The sequence below is a fragment of the Tupaia chinensis genome, unplaced genomic scaffold (assembly GCF_000334495.1).
Source record: "Tupaia chinensis unplaced genomic scaffold, TupChi_1.0 Scaffold144909_1, whole genome shotgun sequence".
Taxonomy (NCBI): domain Eukaryota; kingdom Metazoa; phylum Chordata; class Mammalia; order Scandentia; family Tupaiidae; genus Tupaia; species Tupaia belangeri.
Window position 1 is genome coordinate 996061 of NW_006204769.1, and position 12671 is coordinate 1008731.

Below are 12671 nucleotides of genomic sequence, written 5' to 3' on the forward strand. Positions count from 1 at the left end.
GCAATGCTATGCAAAGCTGAGGCCATGTGGTCCTGGGTTTGAGCCCCACGGTCTCCCTGGGCATACCAGGCATGAATATGCCCATGATCCCAGCAGATGGAGGGTAGAACTGTGACTGTGAAATGAACTGAAGAGGGTGAATGGAAAGGTCTCTCCAGATGGGGAGACTTCCTGGCCAAAATGTGTGGACATGCAGAAGAGCGGGTGTACTGGATGAAGAGTGAGTCGTTCGTATGGCCAGAGCTGTGGAATCTGGCAAGAGACATGGGTGTGAACTGAACAGGTCTCTAGTTGCTCAGCAGTGAAAAACAAAATTTCAGTTTTACATATGGACGGAGAGCAGAAATACAATGTTGACCCAAAAAAAGTCAGAGAAGAATAACTACAGTGTGAGTTCCTTTATACCAAGTTATAAAACGTGCAAAACTAAACAGCATTTTAGTTAGTCAGGGATACAAATACATAGGGAAACAAGAAAACTAAAAAACAGTAGAAATAATTGTAATTATAACAAAAACTCTGGAAAGCATGATCTGGGTGGGAGAAAGAGGAGAGGTGGAAGGGGGAGGAAAGAAGTAGGAGGATACAGGATTAGAAAGGGCACCCAAATGCGGCTGGCAGGTGGCATTGTGATTAAGGGCGCTGGACTCCCACATGGCCGACTATGGTTCCAGTCTCAAACCTGGTGGCTTGCTTTCTCACTTTCCTTCTCTCTCTGTCTTTCTCTGATCAAAAATTAATTAATTAATTAATTAATTTAATTAAAATAATTCTTAAAAAAAAAAAAGAAAGAAAGAAAGAAAGAAAGGGCACCCAGGTAATAGACATACATTGAAGATAGGGAATCCTCATGTTCATGGCCTTAAGCTTCATCATACTTCTCAGATGATTTACAAATATTCTTTTATATCTATTTGATAACTAACTTTTAAAAATTTTGCACGCACTTGCCAGAGAAGATACAGAGAGAGGGACAGAGAAAGTGAGAAAGCGCCCCCCACAGGGCATGGCCATTCTCCTCTCAGCATTCTGGGCATGCACACACACGCCCTCAAGCTACCAGGTCTGGGACTCATGCTGCACAGTCAGCCTGTGGGATCAGCCACCCCAACTACCACACACCACTGGTGGCCCCACATGGTCAAACCCAAGGTTTGAGGCCCCAACCTGGTAGGTTGAAAACACACCAGGTTGAAAAAATGTACGTGCATGCACAAGAGAACGGAGAAGAGACTGCAGCATAGCCCTTCCCCTTGGGGTGTGATTTCTCACTTTCCCTGTCTGCCTCTCTCCAGTAAGACCATGCACCCTTTTGCAAACTAAAACAAAGAAACAAAAAAAGTAGCAGACTTACAAACAGGCCCAAATCGTTTAAATGTTGTTTTAAAATAAATTTACAAAAGCCCTTTAATATTGGGTCAAAAGGTTTTTAACATCATTTTAAAATGTAAACTCTAACAAAAGAGCTAAAAGCCCTTTGACACATTTTTAAATTTAGGGGAAAAATGTCATAACAAAGAAATACAGCTGCTTCAATCCCAGCCACATAAAGAACTGGCTTATCGGCCAGGATTCCTGGGGGAAAGAGCCAATGCCAGGGCAGTAAGAGTACGAGGTGAGCCTCCCCTCCAATACCTCATGCCACCAGGCCACAAGGAAGGAAGCTCTCAGAGACAACCGTGGTTATGTCCAGCGGATTCAGGAGCCAGCTTGAAGAAGATCCCATTGGCCAAAGAGGAGGGAACTTAAGTGTCAAAAAGAATACCAACCACATCCTGAAGGATACTAGGGAACACCAATGAATCATTCTGAAAAAGGATTAATCAGTGCTTGATTCCTTCCCTTTGTTCTATCTTTCCTATAAGAACTGTTCCCCAGAGTACTCAATGAAGAGGGCAAGTTCTTCTTTGTGGAAAAACTTAGTAAATGCAGAAGGAATGATTGAGTTAGAACAGTATGATTTTGCAACCACAATTAAATAAGAAATTTAGGAAATGAGCACCAGTGGCTGCTCAGATTATTAGGTGAAAATCCAACGGGGTCACTTATGAATGGATTAGGCTAACCAATCAATCCTGAACCCACAGATCGATCCTGACATCACAGCAAAGACGACCAGCTAGTACGTCCTCCTGTTGTGATACAAGGGGAGGTGCATGACACCGTTGATGACGTGTTCTTGTCTAAAAACAATATTTGGAATCTATTTAAGCCTGCAGAAATCTAGAGAGATCTAATTCCCAGTTTATAAAAAACAAGTCAGAGAAACATAAGAAGTTATACTATCAAGATGCAATTAGCAAAATCCTTATGTCATAAATTCTATTGGACAGGGACCAGCAGGCGGCATAATGGTTACATTGCTAGACTCCCACATAGTTGACCACAGTTTGAGTTCCAGACCCAAAGACTTAAAACTCACACAGGGGGGCGTATGCATGTGTGCCAAAATCTCAAAATGAGAATGGAGGAGAAGGGACTGCAGCATGGCCATCACCCCTGGGGGGTGCACTTCCTCACTTTCTCTCCCTCTCCCTCTCTCTGGTGAGTGCACACACTCTACAGCAAAAAAAAAAAAAAAAACAAAAAAAAAAAAGAGGGAGGGGTCACAAAAAAAAAAAAAATGGAAAGGGAGAGGGAGATCATTCGAATATAATGTGGACCATGCCTAGATACCAATTAGCCCAAATGTTTAAATATAAATGAGAAATCTGAATATTGACTGGACATTTAATAATATTAAGAAAATAGTATTAATTTTATTTTAGGTATGATAATGGTATTTCATTTCTTTTTGTAAGGCTTTTTAAATTTTAGGGAAATATACTTAAGAATTTACACATGATATGCAAGATCATGATTTGTTTCTAAGCAATCCAATGAGAGAGGGAAAAAAGAGAGGCCATGAGTTGATAATTACTTAAGTCAGGTTTCAAGGTACCATGTGTGTCTGTCTTAAAATCTTCCTAATAAAAAGCTTTTAATAAAATGAGCTGGTTTATCTGATTAAATTCAGCAAAGTCAACATTTTTTTTGAGAGGTTAATTTTTTTATTTTTTTATTTTTTTATTTTTGCTATAGGGCGCATGCGCTCGCCAGACAGAGACAGAGAGACAGAAAGCGAGAAATCACCCCCCCGGGGGAGGGCCACACCGCAATCCCTTCTCCTCCATTCTCCTCTTGGGATCTTGGGCACGCACACACATGCGCCCAGCGTGAGTTTTAAGCCACTGGGTCCGGGACTCGAATTGCGGTCGACTACATGGGAGTCCAGTGACATAGCCATTACGCTAACTGCTGGTCCCCCGACATTTTTTTTAATTGCTGGAGAGCATGCATGCTCACCAGAGAGAGGAGGGTGGAGCGAGAGAAACCCCCAATGGGGTGTGGTCACGCTGTAATTCTTTTTCCTCTGTTTCTCCATCCCACCAGGAATTTGAGCATGCACACAAATGCATCCAGTGTGTTTTTCAAGCCTCCAGAGCTGGAACTCCAACCAAGGTCAACCATGTGGGATCTGGCTCCCATTAACCACTGCACTATTCAACCAGGCCAGCACCGTCCCTATTGACCGAAGAGACTAGGGAGTAGACAGCCAGGCGTGTGAATCCAGGACTTACCTTTCTATATTCACTTCATTGCCCCTGTCTCTAGTGTGGAAGATCATTGTGTATTTACCCACTTCAGGCTTTGGCCGGGATATTTTCATCCTATGGAGCTCAACCCTAGGAAAATAACAGAAGAGAATTTTAAAATGAAAAAAAAAAAAATCCATCCCACTCTTCTACTAATGTACCACTAGGCACACAAAAAATATCACTTGTAAAAATCTACACACCACAATCACACATAGCCTGATTATTTGGGTAGTTTTAAAAAAGAATTTAAAGTTAATTTGAGATTTTCCTTAATGGCAGGACCTCAGGCAATAAGTGCATAAGAGAATCCCATGTAGCATTCACTACTGAGGTATAAAGGAGAGGCATCAATTTCCAGTCATTTTCAAAACACAAACAAAATAACTAATAAAATACTTAAATATCCTGAAAAACAGGAGACTCAAGTCTCTCAGGACCCCTAATTTACTCAGTGCTGCCTTCTTTGAACAAAGAAAGGAATGATCATTTAAGGTCACACGCTTTAAAGCCACAAACTGGTTTCAAGTCTAGACTCTCTTATTTTCAGCCTTGCTAAGTCAGTTCGCTATTCCGGGGCTCGATTTCCTCATCTGTAAAATGGCAGTGGTAAGATGGAGCTGATTTGAAAGATCAACCCAGACAATGTGATTCACGTAGAATGTGCTCTGCACGCTGAAATGGGTTCTCTACGAGCAGAGGAGGGTGGCACCAGCCGCACGGGCAAGTACATCAAATACCTAATAAATGAACCTCAGCCGGTGTTCGTCATCAAATCGTTTTGGTTTCTCCATAGCATTAGCGGAGAGCCATTCTGAAGGCCATGATGTTCTTATCAAGTGAGAGCGAAATGTGGGGTCCCCCTCTCTTTGAAGCTGAGGGGTAGCAAGGAAAAGACGATGATCACGTGCGATTAGTGCAAAATTCACCTAACCGCCCCAGCGGGCAAGGCAGTGGACTGAGGAAGATGAGTGCTGTCTCCCTCCAGCCTTCAGCACTGCTGCCCCGAAGTCCAGCAGGAGCCGCTGGCAGTTTGTAAGCTGTGGCCACACAGGCTGTGGGAGGCCTGGGCCGTGAAGAACTGATGCCCATCACTCCAGCCATTTCTGTGGAGCCCTTGGTCAGGAAAACCCATTCCCTCCTGCCAGAAACATTCTAGGGGCTCCTAACTCAGACCTAGGAGTAAGACCGCATGGAGTCCCCGGGTTCTTCACATGGAGGCAATGCAAACGTTCTGACAATCACACCTTTACTAATTCAGAGCTCCAGCTTGGAAATTTCCATTCCAAGAGCCACTCGCAGGAGGGAAAGGTGTCTTCTGACTGCCAGAAAGACCCTGTGGTTACGAGTGTGAGATACAGCTGAGGGCTCTCGAATAACTACTTATTTTCCAGAGGTGGAAGCACCCAGCAGCTTCTGGCCACAAAAGCCAAATTCAAGAAAGAGAACTGAGAGAAGAGTCCAGAGTCCTTTCATTTAGACCCTAGAGCAAAAACTGCAGGAGCATCTGCAGATAACGCCAACAGCCCAGAGGCAGGCTGGGGTCAGGCGGCCAGCTGCTCCCTCCGAGGGCCGGGCTAGCAGATGCACCGGAGAGGACCTCTCAGCCTGCTCAGCCTGTGCCTCCTTCGGTGCCAGGAGCCCCAGGGCCCAAGAGGCAACAGCAGGCTTACAGCAGCCCCTGCTCCAAAGTGCAGGTTAGCAGACGCCCCGCAGCTGGGACTTCTCATTCACTGGTGAGCCTTGTCTCGTTAAGTAATTCCCACCCCCAAGTCTACAGAGGCCTCCACCAAACTTAGGACCCCAAAAGCCCACCAGCAAAGAAAAGAGCTCCTCTGTCTGCCCTCCCTCCTCTGTGCCACCTTTTAAGAATAATGTGCAGCCCGGTGACCCGCTGGACTAGCATCTACAGGAACTGCTCACAACCTCGAGCCACCACCGAGAGCAGAGCCCCGTGAAGGGGACCTTTCTCTGTTGTTCACCTGAGTCTGAGGTCATCGTCTTCGCCTCCCCATCCCCAGTAGTTGTTAGAGAATCCATTCACCTTGAAAAATTGCTCTCTGCTTAGGGCAGTAACACCCCCGAAATATCCGCTGTAGCGTAACCTGGATCAAAAGAGAGGAAAGAAAAGTAAGCGTGTCGGTACCGAGCCCTCTTGTCCTCAGAGTCTCCGACGGCAGGACTGGCCTTCCGGGAATGCTGAAGACCGAGTACCTGCACCGTCCACTCCTGCTCGGTGGCCACCTCCAGCACACATGGCCTTCCCTGCCTTCTCCCTTCCCTCTAGGCAGGTGCTCTCCTCGGCTCACTTACAAGGTGCCGCCCACCTCCTTCTCGTTCGTGTGGGGAGATCTAGAGACGCCCACAGGCACAGACCCAACACCAGCTCCGGATGGCAGACTTCACCCCCGTGCCGACCCCATGAACGGCAGTGGCTAACTAGGGTGCTGAGCTAAGAAGATCTGTGAGACTGCATCCAGTCTCAGCATGCATGAGTGTCACGGTGCATATACGTTTCCTTTTTTAACATAGACTTTCATGTGGGGAGGGGTGGAGAACAGGAGATGGCTCCTGCCCACGCTGTGTGTGCAATCTCCATGTCAGGCTCTGTTTCCAGGACAGCCCAACACATCTCAGCACCCCTGAGGCTTCTGGCTTGGGGCACTAGACAGAGGACATTCCCTGCCATGAAATAGGGTGTATGGGGACCAGCAGTTAGCAGAACGGCTATATTGCTGAACGCCTATGTAGTCGACCTTGGTAGCTTAAACTCACACCAGGCGCATGTGCATGCGTGCCCAAGATCCCGAGAGGAGAATGGAGGAGAAGGGATTGCGGCGTGGCCACCCTCTGGGGGGGTGATTTCTTGCTTTCTGTCTCTCTATCTCTATCTTTCTGGCGAGCACACGCGCCCTGTAGCAGAAAACTCTCCAAAAAAAAGGGAAAGAAATAGGGTGTATGGACACGTGACGAGGCTGTGGGAGGAAGAGAGCATACCGCGTCTTGAATTAGTGGAGACTTAGCAAGCTCCTGTCAGTAGGCAAAAGGGTAACGGTCCGGCTCCCAGGATGGGAGCGGCTACAGATACGAGTTTGGAAAGGGGCTGCCAACAGGAGGACCTGAAGGCACAGAGCAGGAGACTCACCCCAAGACAACGCAGAGGGAGAAAGGTGCAGAGGGTGGAACTGTGGGGAACACCAACGAGGAGGAAAGAGTAAAGGCCAGGAGAAAGACCAGAGAGCACCTCCCGGTCACACAGCACGCGTAAGTGTCATGCGTGGGCAATTAGTACGTCTGAGGAAAGAAGATATCCCTGAAACATAAGACTCTCACGATTCGGAAATGCAAATGAAGGTGGCTTAGTAACGTGGATGTTACTGAGTTACAGCTGTGACTAGTTAGAGGATTTCTAACTTTAATTGATTTACGTTCTAAGTGTCCCAGGACAAATGAAATATTTATGCTTTTTCAGAAAAGAAGAAAAAACAATAAACAGTTGCCATTAAAGAGGTGGAGCCCCAAATGCTCGTGTGCAGTTCAGCCGCTTGTTTCTAGGTTCTGCAGACAGACAGGGAAATAGATGTACTTAGTACTGCCAACCTAAAATTCTGGCAAGTGATATTTTTTGTAATGTAAAACAAAAGAAAATAAAGTGCTTAGAAAGGCTCTTACCAGGGGGCAGGCAGGTAGCATGGTGGTTAGTGGTGCTGGATTCCCACATGGCTGACCACGGTTCAAGTCCTGGACCTGGCAGCTTACTTTCTCACATTCCCTTTCTCTCTCTCTGTCTCTCTCTAGTCAAATAATAACAATAACAACAAATGGAATTAAATAAATAAATCATTCTTTTTTAAAAAAAAAAAAAGAAAGAAAGGTTCTCGCCAGACAGACAGAGAGAGACATAGAGACAGAAAGCGAGAAATCACCCCCCAGGGGGGATGGTCATGCCGCAATCCCTTCTCCTCCATTCTCCTCTCGGGATCTTGGGCACGCACGCACACATGCCCAATGTGAGTTTAAGCCACCAGGTCCGGGACTCAAACCACGGTTGACTACATGGGAGTCCAGTGACGTAGCCATTACACTAACTGCTAGTCCCATGTTGATTAAACTTTGCTTTTGTTTGTTTGTTTGTTTTTTTAATATGGAAAACCATACATATTTCATTGGCCCTGGAACAGTTTTATTTATTTTTAAAGGGCTGTAAGGCTCAAGGGTGGAGGACATGCGGCCATAAAATAACAGTTGGTTCCTGGTAGAAACAGCCAGTTATCAACAGAATTCTTGGCATTAGATTCGCCACAGCCTGGTCCAGTTTTACCACTGACCCATAGTCAGGAATAAACGAGACTTATTTCTGGCTTCATTGGAGTGCGAAGACACTTGGGAAAGTTCCTTTAACTTCTTCTCTCGGTATGTGTGTAGAGTGAAAACCTGGCTTACACTTAAGGGGTTGTGACAGTGAAGAGGCATGAGATGATTTAAGCTGTGTGGCGCAGTGACACACAGTAACCAGCAGGGGGCACACATATAACTGCCTGCAACTGAGCTTGCCAGCTGTCAGAGCTATTTTACCCAATAGCAAAGATGAAAAAAAAGAGGGGTGGGATGGGGTGTTGCAATATCTTACTTCTACATTACTTAAACATATAAACCTCTCCCTGGCTATAAAAGATAGAGTTTACATGATACATACAATGAAGTACAAAAACATAAATGATAAGCCAGGACCAGAGAAAAATTTGAATCCAGAGATAGAAGATTAAGATAGGAAATACATTAGAATTTGGATCTGCAAATAAGTTTCTAAAATGGGCCATGGTTTTGGCTCAGAGCTTCTTTCATACAGATTAAAAGAGGAGGCACTGCCAGGTGGCCTGATAGTTAAGGGCGCTGGACTCCCATATGGCCAACCATGGTCTGAGTCCCAGACCTGATGGCTTGCTTTCTTGCTTTCTCACCTTCTCTCTCTCTCTCTGGTCAAATTAAATAAATTAATTAAATAAATAAATAAAACTAAATAAAATGTTTTTAAAAAGAGAAGACACATGGAATGACCCGATTCACATTAAGAAAACCTACTAGCTAACCGGAGACAAAGGCTTTCTGATATCTAAGCACATAAAAGCATTTTAAAAAAATGTCCAAGGCGGGGGCCAGCAGATGGTATGGTAGTTAGGGTGCTGGATTTCCACACGGCCCACCGCAATTTGAATCCCAGACGCAGAAGCTCGAAATTCACACCAGGCACATGTGTGTGCATGCTCCAAGTCCTGAAAGGAGAATGGAGAAAGGACTGTGGTATGGCCATCCTCCAGGGGAGTGATTTCTCACTTTCCCTCTCTCTCTGGAGAGTACAGGTGCCCTACGGTAAAAACCTGGGGCGGGGGGGAGGGGAGAAGAAAAATGAATAAAAAGGAAGGAAAGGAAGAAAAAATGTCTGGGGCCAGCTCTGGAGCACAGTAGTTACGTGTTGTGCATTGGGAGCCGGGTTCCACATGGCTGACCGCAGTTCAAATTCTTGCCTCAGAAGCTTGAAACATACGTGAAGGAGCAGGTGCATGTCCTAAATCCTGACTGCATGGAGAAATAGAGGAAAAGGCATTGTGGCATGACTATCATTAGGAGTTCTGTTTCTCTGTCTCTCTCTCTCTCTGTCTCTCTCTCTCTCTCTCTCTGGTGAGCACATCCACCCTCTGGCAATTAAAAACAAAGAGCAAGATTCAAATATGGGCTGTTTCTTAGAATAAGTAGCATCTAACAAAACCTACAACTATTGTCATGATTATTTTTACATTTAAAAAAATGTCATGACTTTCTTGATGACCTAATTTAACACCTAAGTATATGTCAAAATCAATCCCCAGCAAAAAATGTCTAAAAACTTAGCTTTCTTGTGGTCCAACTTAATACAAAGGTAAAATCTAGACTCTTAGGAAAAGGCTTGTCCTTAAAACCATCGTGTGTGATTATTTAGAAATTAACTGGGCAGCCAGAAGTTTAGAAAGACTGGGCAGGGCTGACCCACGATCAGTTGGCTGAATGGATGCCACATGGATGCCACATGGTCAAGTAAGTTTGAGTCCTGTATCCAGCAGCTTGAAGAACACACCAGGAGCATGTGCACCTAAAATCCCGAGAAGAACGGACAAGGGACTGTGGCGTGGCCATCCCCTTGGGAATGCTTTCTCACTTTGCCCCGCCCCCTACCCGTCTCTTTCTGGTGAGTACATGTGCCATATACAGCAAATTAAAAAAAAAAAAAGACTGGGCGACACAAAGAGCGGGCTTATCATCTATGGCAAGTGTCAAAAGTACAGGTGTTCTGTATTGTAGATAAATCATAGTTTATTAATTTTGCACAAGTGAACATACGATGACATGCTTCTGTTAAAAAAATAAAAATGGTGCCCAGTGATGATGGTCTGCTTCCTTCAATACAGAAGTGACTCAGAGAAACCTCCAGAAAACAAAAGCTCTAGATAGTAAGATGAGAATCCAAAGATCAAGTTATCCCAACAAGGAACGTTTCATGGTTCTCTCCTTGCTCTCTGGCCCCAGGGCCCCTGCCCTTATTCAGGCCCGTGGCATCACTTCCCTCAGCTTCCCAACTCCTGCTTTGAGCCACCCAAAACATTAAAAACAGACTGAGTGAAATGTCTCTTTAGCTGTGTCAACAGCTCCCTAGCCGCTCCCACAGGAAACCCAAACTTCTCATCAGACTAAACGCGGCCTACATACCCTAGCTCCTGCCTAGCCTCACCTCCTGCCCAACCCCAGACATTTGCTCCAGGAGACCAGCTCTGTGCATTTCTCCTGACACCGGGCCATGTCTTCTGGCATGTCTTAACACTCTCCTGGGAAGCTCTGAGTAATTCTCCGTAAGAGGAAAGTGCCACCTTCCCTGGAAAACAGCTGGGTACTTCTTAAAGACACTGTACCCTCACCTTCACAGCTTATTCACAATAGGTGTTTGTTCACCTCCCACGGCTTAGAGGAACTGGGGTTTAAATCAGTACTTAAGGCAGAAGTCACCTCCAGTCAATGTTACTCAAAAATTCTCTTAAGTAGGCGGGGCAGACAGTGATGCAGTGGTAAGAGGCGTGGCTCTGCAAGCAATCCCACATGAGAAGGCCCCCAGTTCAAGTCCAGACCCTCCCTGAACACAGGTGTGCACATGCCCATGATCCAGGGCTGGCTGAAGTTGGCTGAGGGTGGTACTACAGTTGCAGCGCCAAGACCATATGGGAGGTGCTGTGCCTCTGCCCCTCTCTCTTCTCTGTCTCTCATGCTCATGGAAGAAAGAAATTAAAAAGAAAAGAAAGAATTCTCAAAATAGTCCAAAATGTAAAAGCCACATGGAAGCCAAGACCAAGCAAGACAGAGGGACTCAGTTTCCATTTCAGAATCAGTACCCTCTGGTGTATTTCCTGTATACATTGCAGTTCTATGGTTCTCTTTTCTCCTTCCTCCTCCTTCCCTCCCGTCCCCTCCTTAGCAAGTGCTCACAGTTATGTCTGCAGAAGTGCTGTATTAACCCATCACTGCTGCAGCTCCTGCCTCCCCACCACACTTGGCAGGGAGCTCTCTGAGGGCAGACACGCCACCCCACTCGAACTGCTCCCGGGGCCTCTAGCACGGTAGGCAGCACAGACACACGCTCACATCGGTGGCAGGGCCCAGGGGAAGGTGAGGCCAGGGTGGGCACACGTGAGCAAACACAGAGGTTCACTTACAGAGAAACGTTCTTGTTCTTGGTTACTATTTCCCCTTAGTGGTACTCGAATACAAACTCATGTAAAATAAGGTTGGAAAGCAGTTACGTCTCTCCCGGAAAACAGAGACGATGGTACCTGGCACTTCCCACAGTGGTTCTGAGAGGAAGGCACTTGTCCAGAGGTCCTGGCTACTGAGCAGACTACTTGGGGGAGTCCCCCTCTCCCAGGCCCTGGAAAGAGGCCACTGTCTGCAAAGAGACATCACAATCACAACAGAAGCCTAAAAGCTGACCCCACGGCACCATCGTGCTGCCTCCAAGCCGAGAAGTGAGGTCTGCCCTGTGTGGGAAAGTGGAGTCCCAGCCCACGGAGCAGAGGGTAGGCTGGCAACCATTCACAACGCCCGGGTTATTTTCTCTCTCCTGTTCTTCCCCCTTTGCCTGTGACTCCCCTGCCAAGGTTGCTGCAGAATGTTTTTCCTTATCACATTATCTAATTCCTTAAAGTTCTGAACTTCAGACCGTTTCTCCTAAACACTGGCCACAATGTTCCACACAGCCTTAATTACAAAGCCAGCTCCCAACCTGCGTGACATCGGCAGAGCCGCCTTACCTGTACCCGGTGCTGTTCCTCCCCACCACCAGGTGCTTGGGCTGATCTTCACACTTGTACAGGTTAAAGTCATTCTCGGGCACCAGGTCCACATCATGGAATATAAAGCAGTCCCAATTTTCTTTCTTGAGAGCTTCTAGATAGCCCACATTCAAGAGTTTGGCTCGATTAAACTTTTTATTTCCAGCCTACAGGTATAGAAAGTAAAACCTAAGAAAAGCTCCTGAGATGAGGATTCACACTGTTCCCTTCTTTAATTCAGATTCAGGTGTTGGTGTATCCCAACTCACACACAAGGCTATACACGCAACACAAAGACTTGACAATGACAATGCAATGACAAAAAAGACCATTTGGTTTGGGTCTTTTCTTTACATATTTACACTGCACAGCTTAGAAACAGTCCTTTAAGGGGCCAGCAGTTAGCGTAATGGCTATGTCGCTGGACTCTCACGTAGTCGACTGCGGTTCACGTCCCAGACCTGGTGGCTTAAAACACGCCGGGCGCGTGTGCGTGCGTGCCCAAGATCCCAAGAGGAGAATGGAGGAGAAGGGATGGCGGTGTGGCCATCCCCCCTGGGGGGTGATTTCTCACTTTCTGTCTCTCTGTCTCTCTCTGTCTGTCTGGCGAGCGCACACACCCAATAGCAAAAAACTCTCAAAAAAATAAATAAATAAATAAAAATTAAAAAAAAAAAGAAACAGT

The 12671-nt window shown here is 46.1% G+C and overlaps 1 protein-coding gene across 1 annotated transcript in view; it reads right to left on the bottom strand.

Moving 5' to 3' along the window:
* The window catches only part of B4GALT4 (beta-1,4-galactosyltransferase 4), a 33304-nt gene that overhangs the window by 1203 nt on the left and 19430 nt on the right, over window positions 1–12671 (bottom strand). Inside the window, exons 4-6 of the mRNA XM_006167631.2 lie at window positions 11966–12153; window positions 5618–5740; window positions 3621–3725 (exon numbers count right to left, since the gene is read on the bottom strand). Of these exons, the coding sequence (XP_006167693.1) occupies window positions 3621–3725; window positions 5618–5740; window positions 11966–12153 (416 nt within the window). The remainder of the gene's footprint in view (window positions 1–3620; window positions 3726–5617; window positions 5741–11965; window positions 12154–12671) is intronic.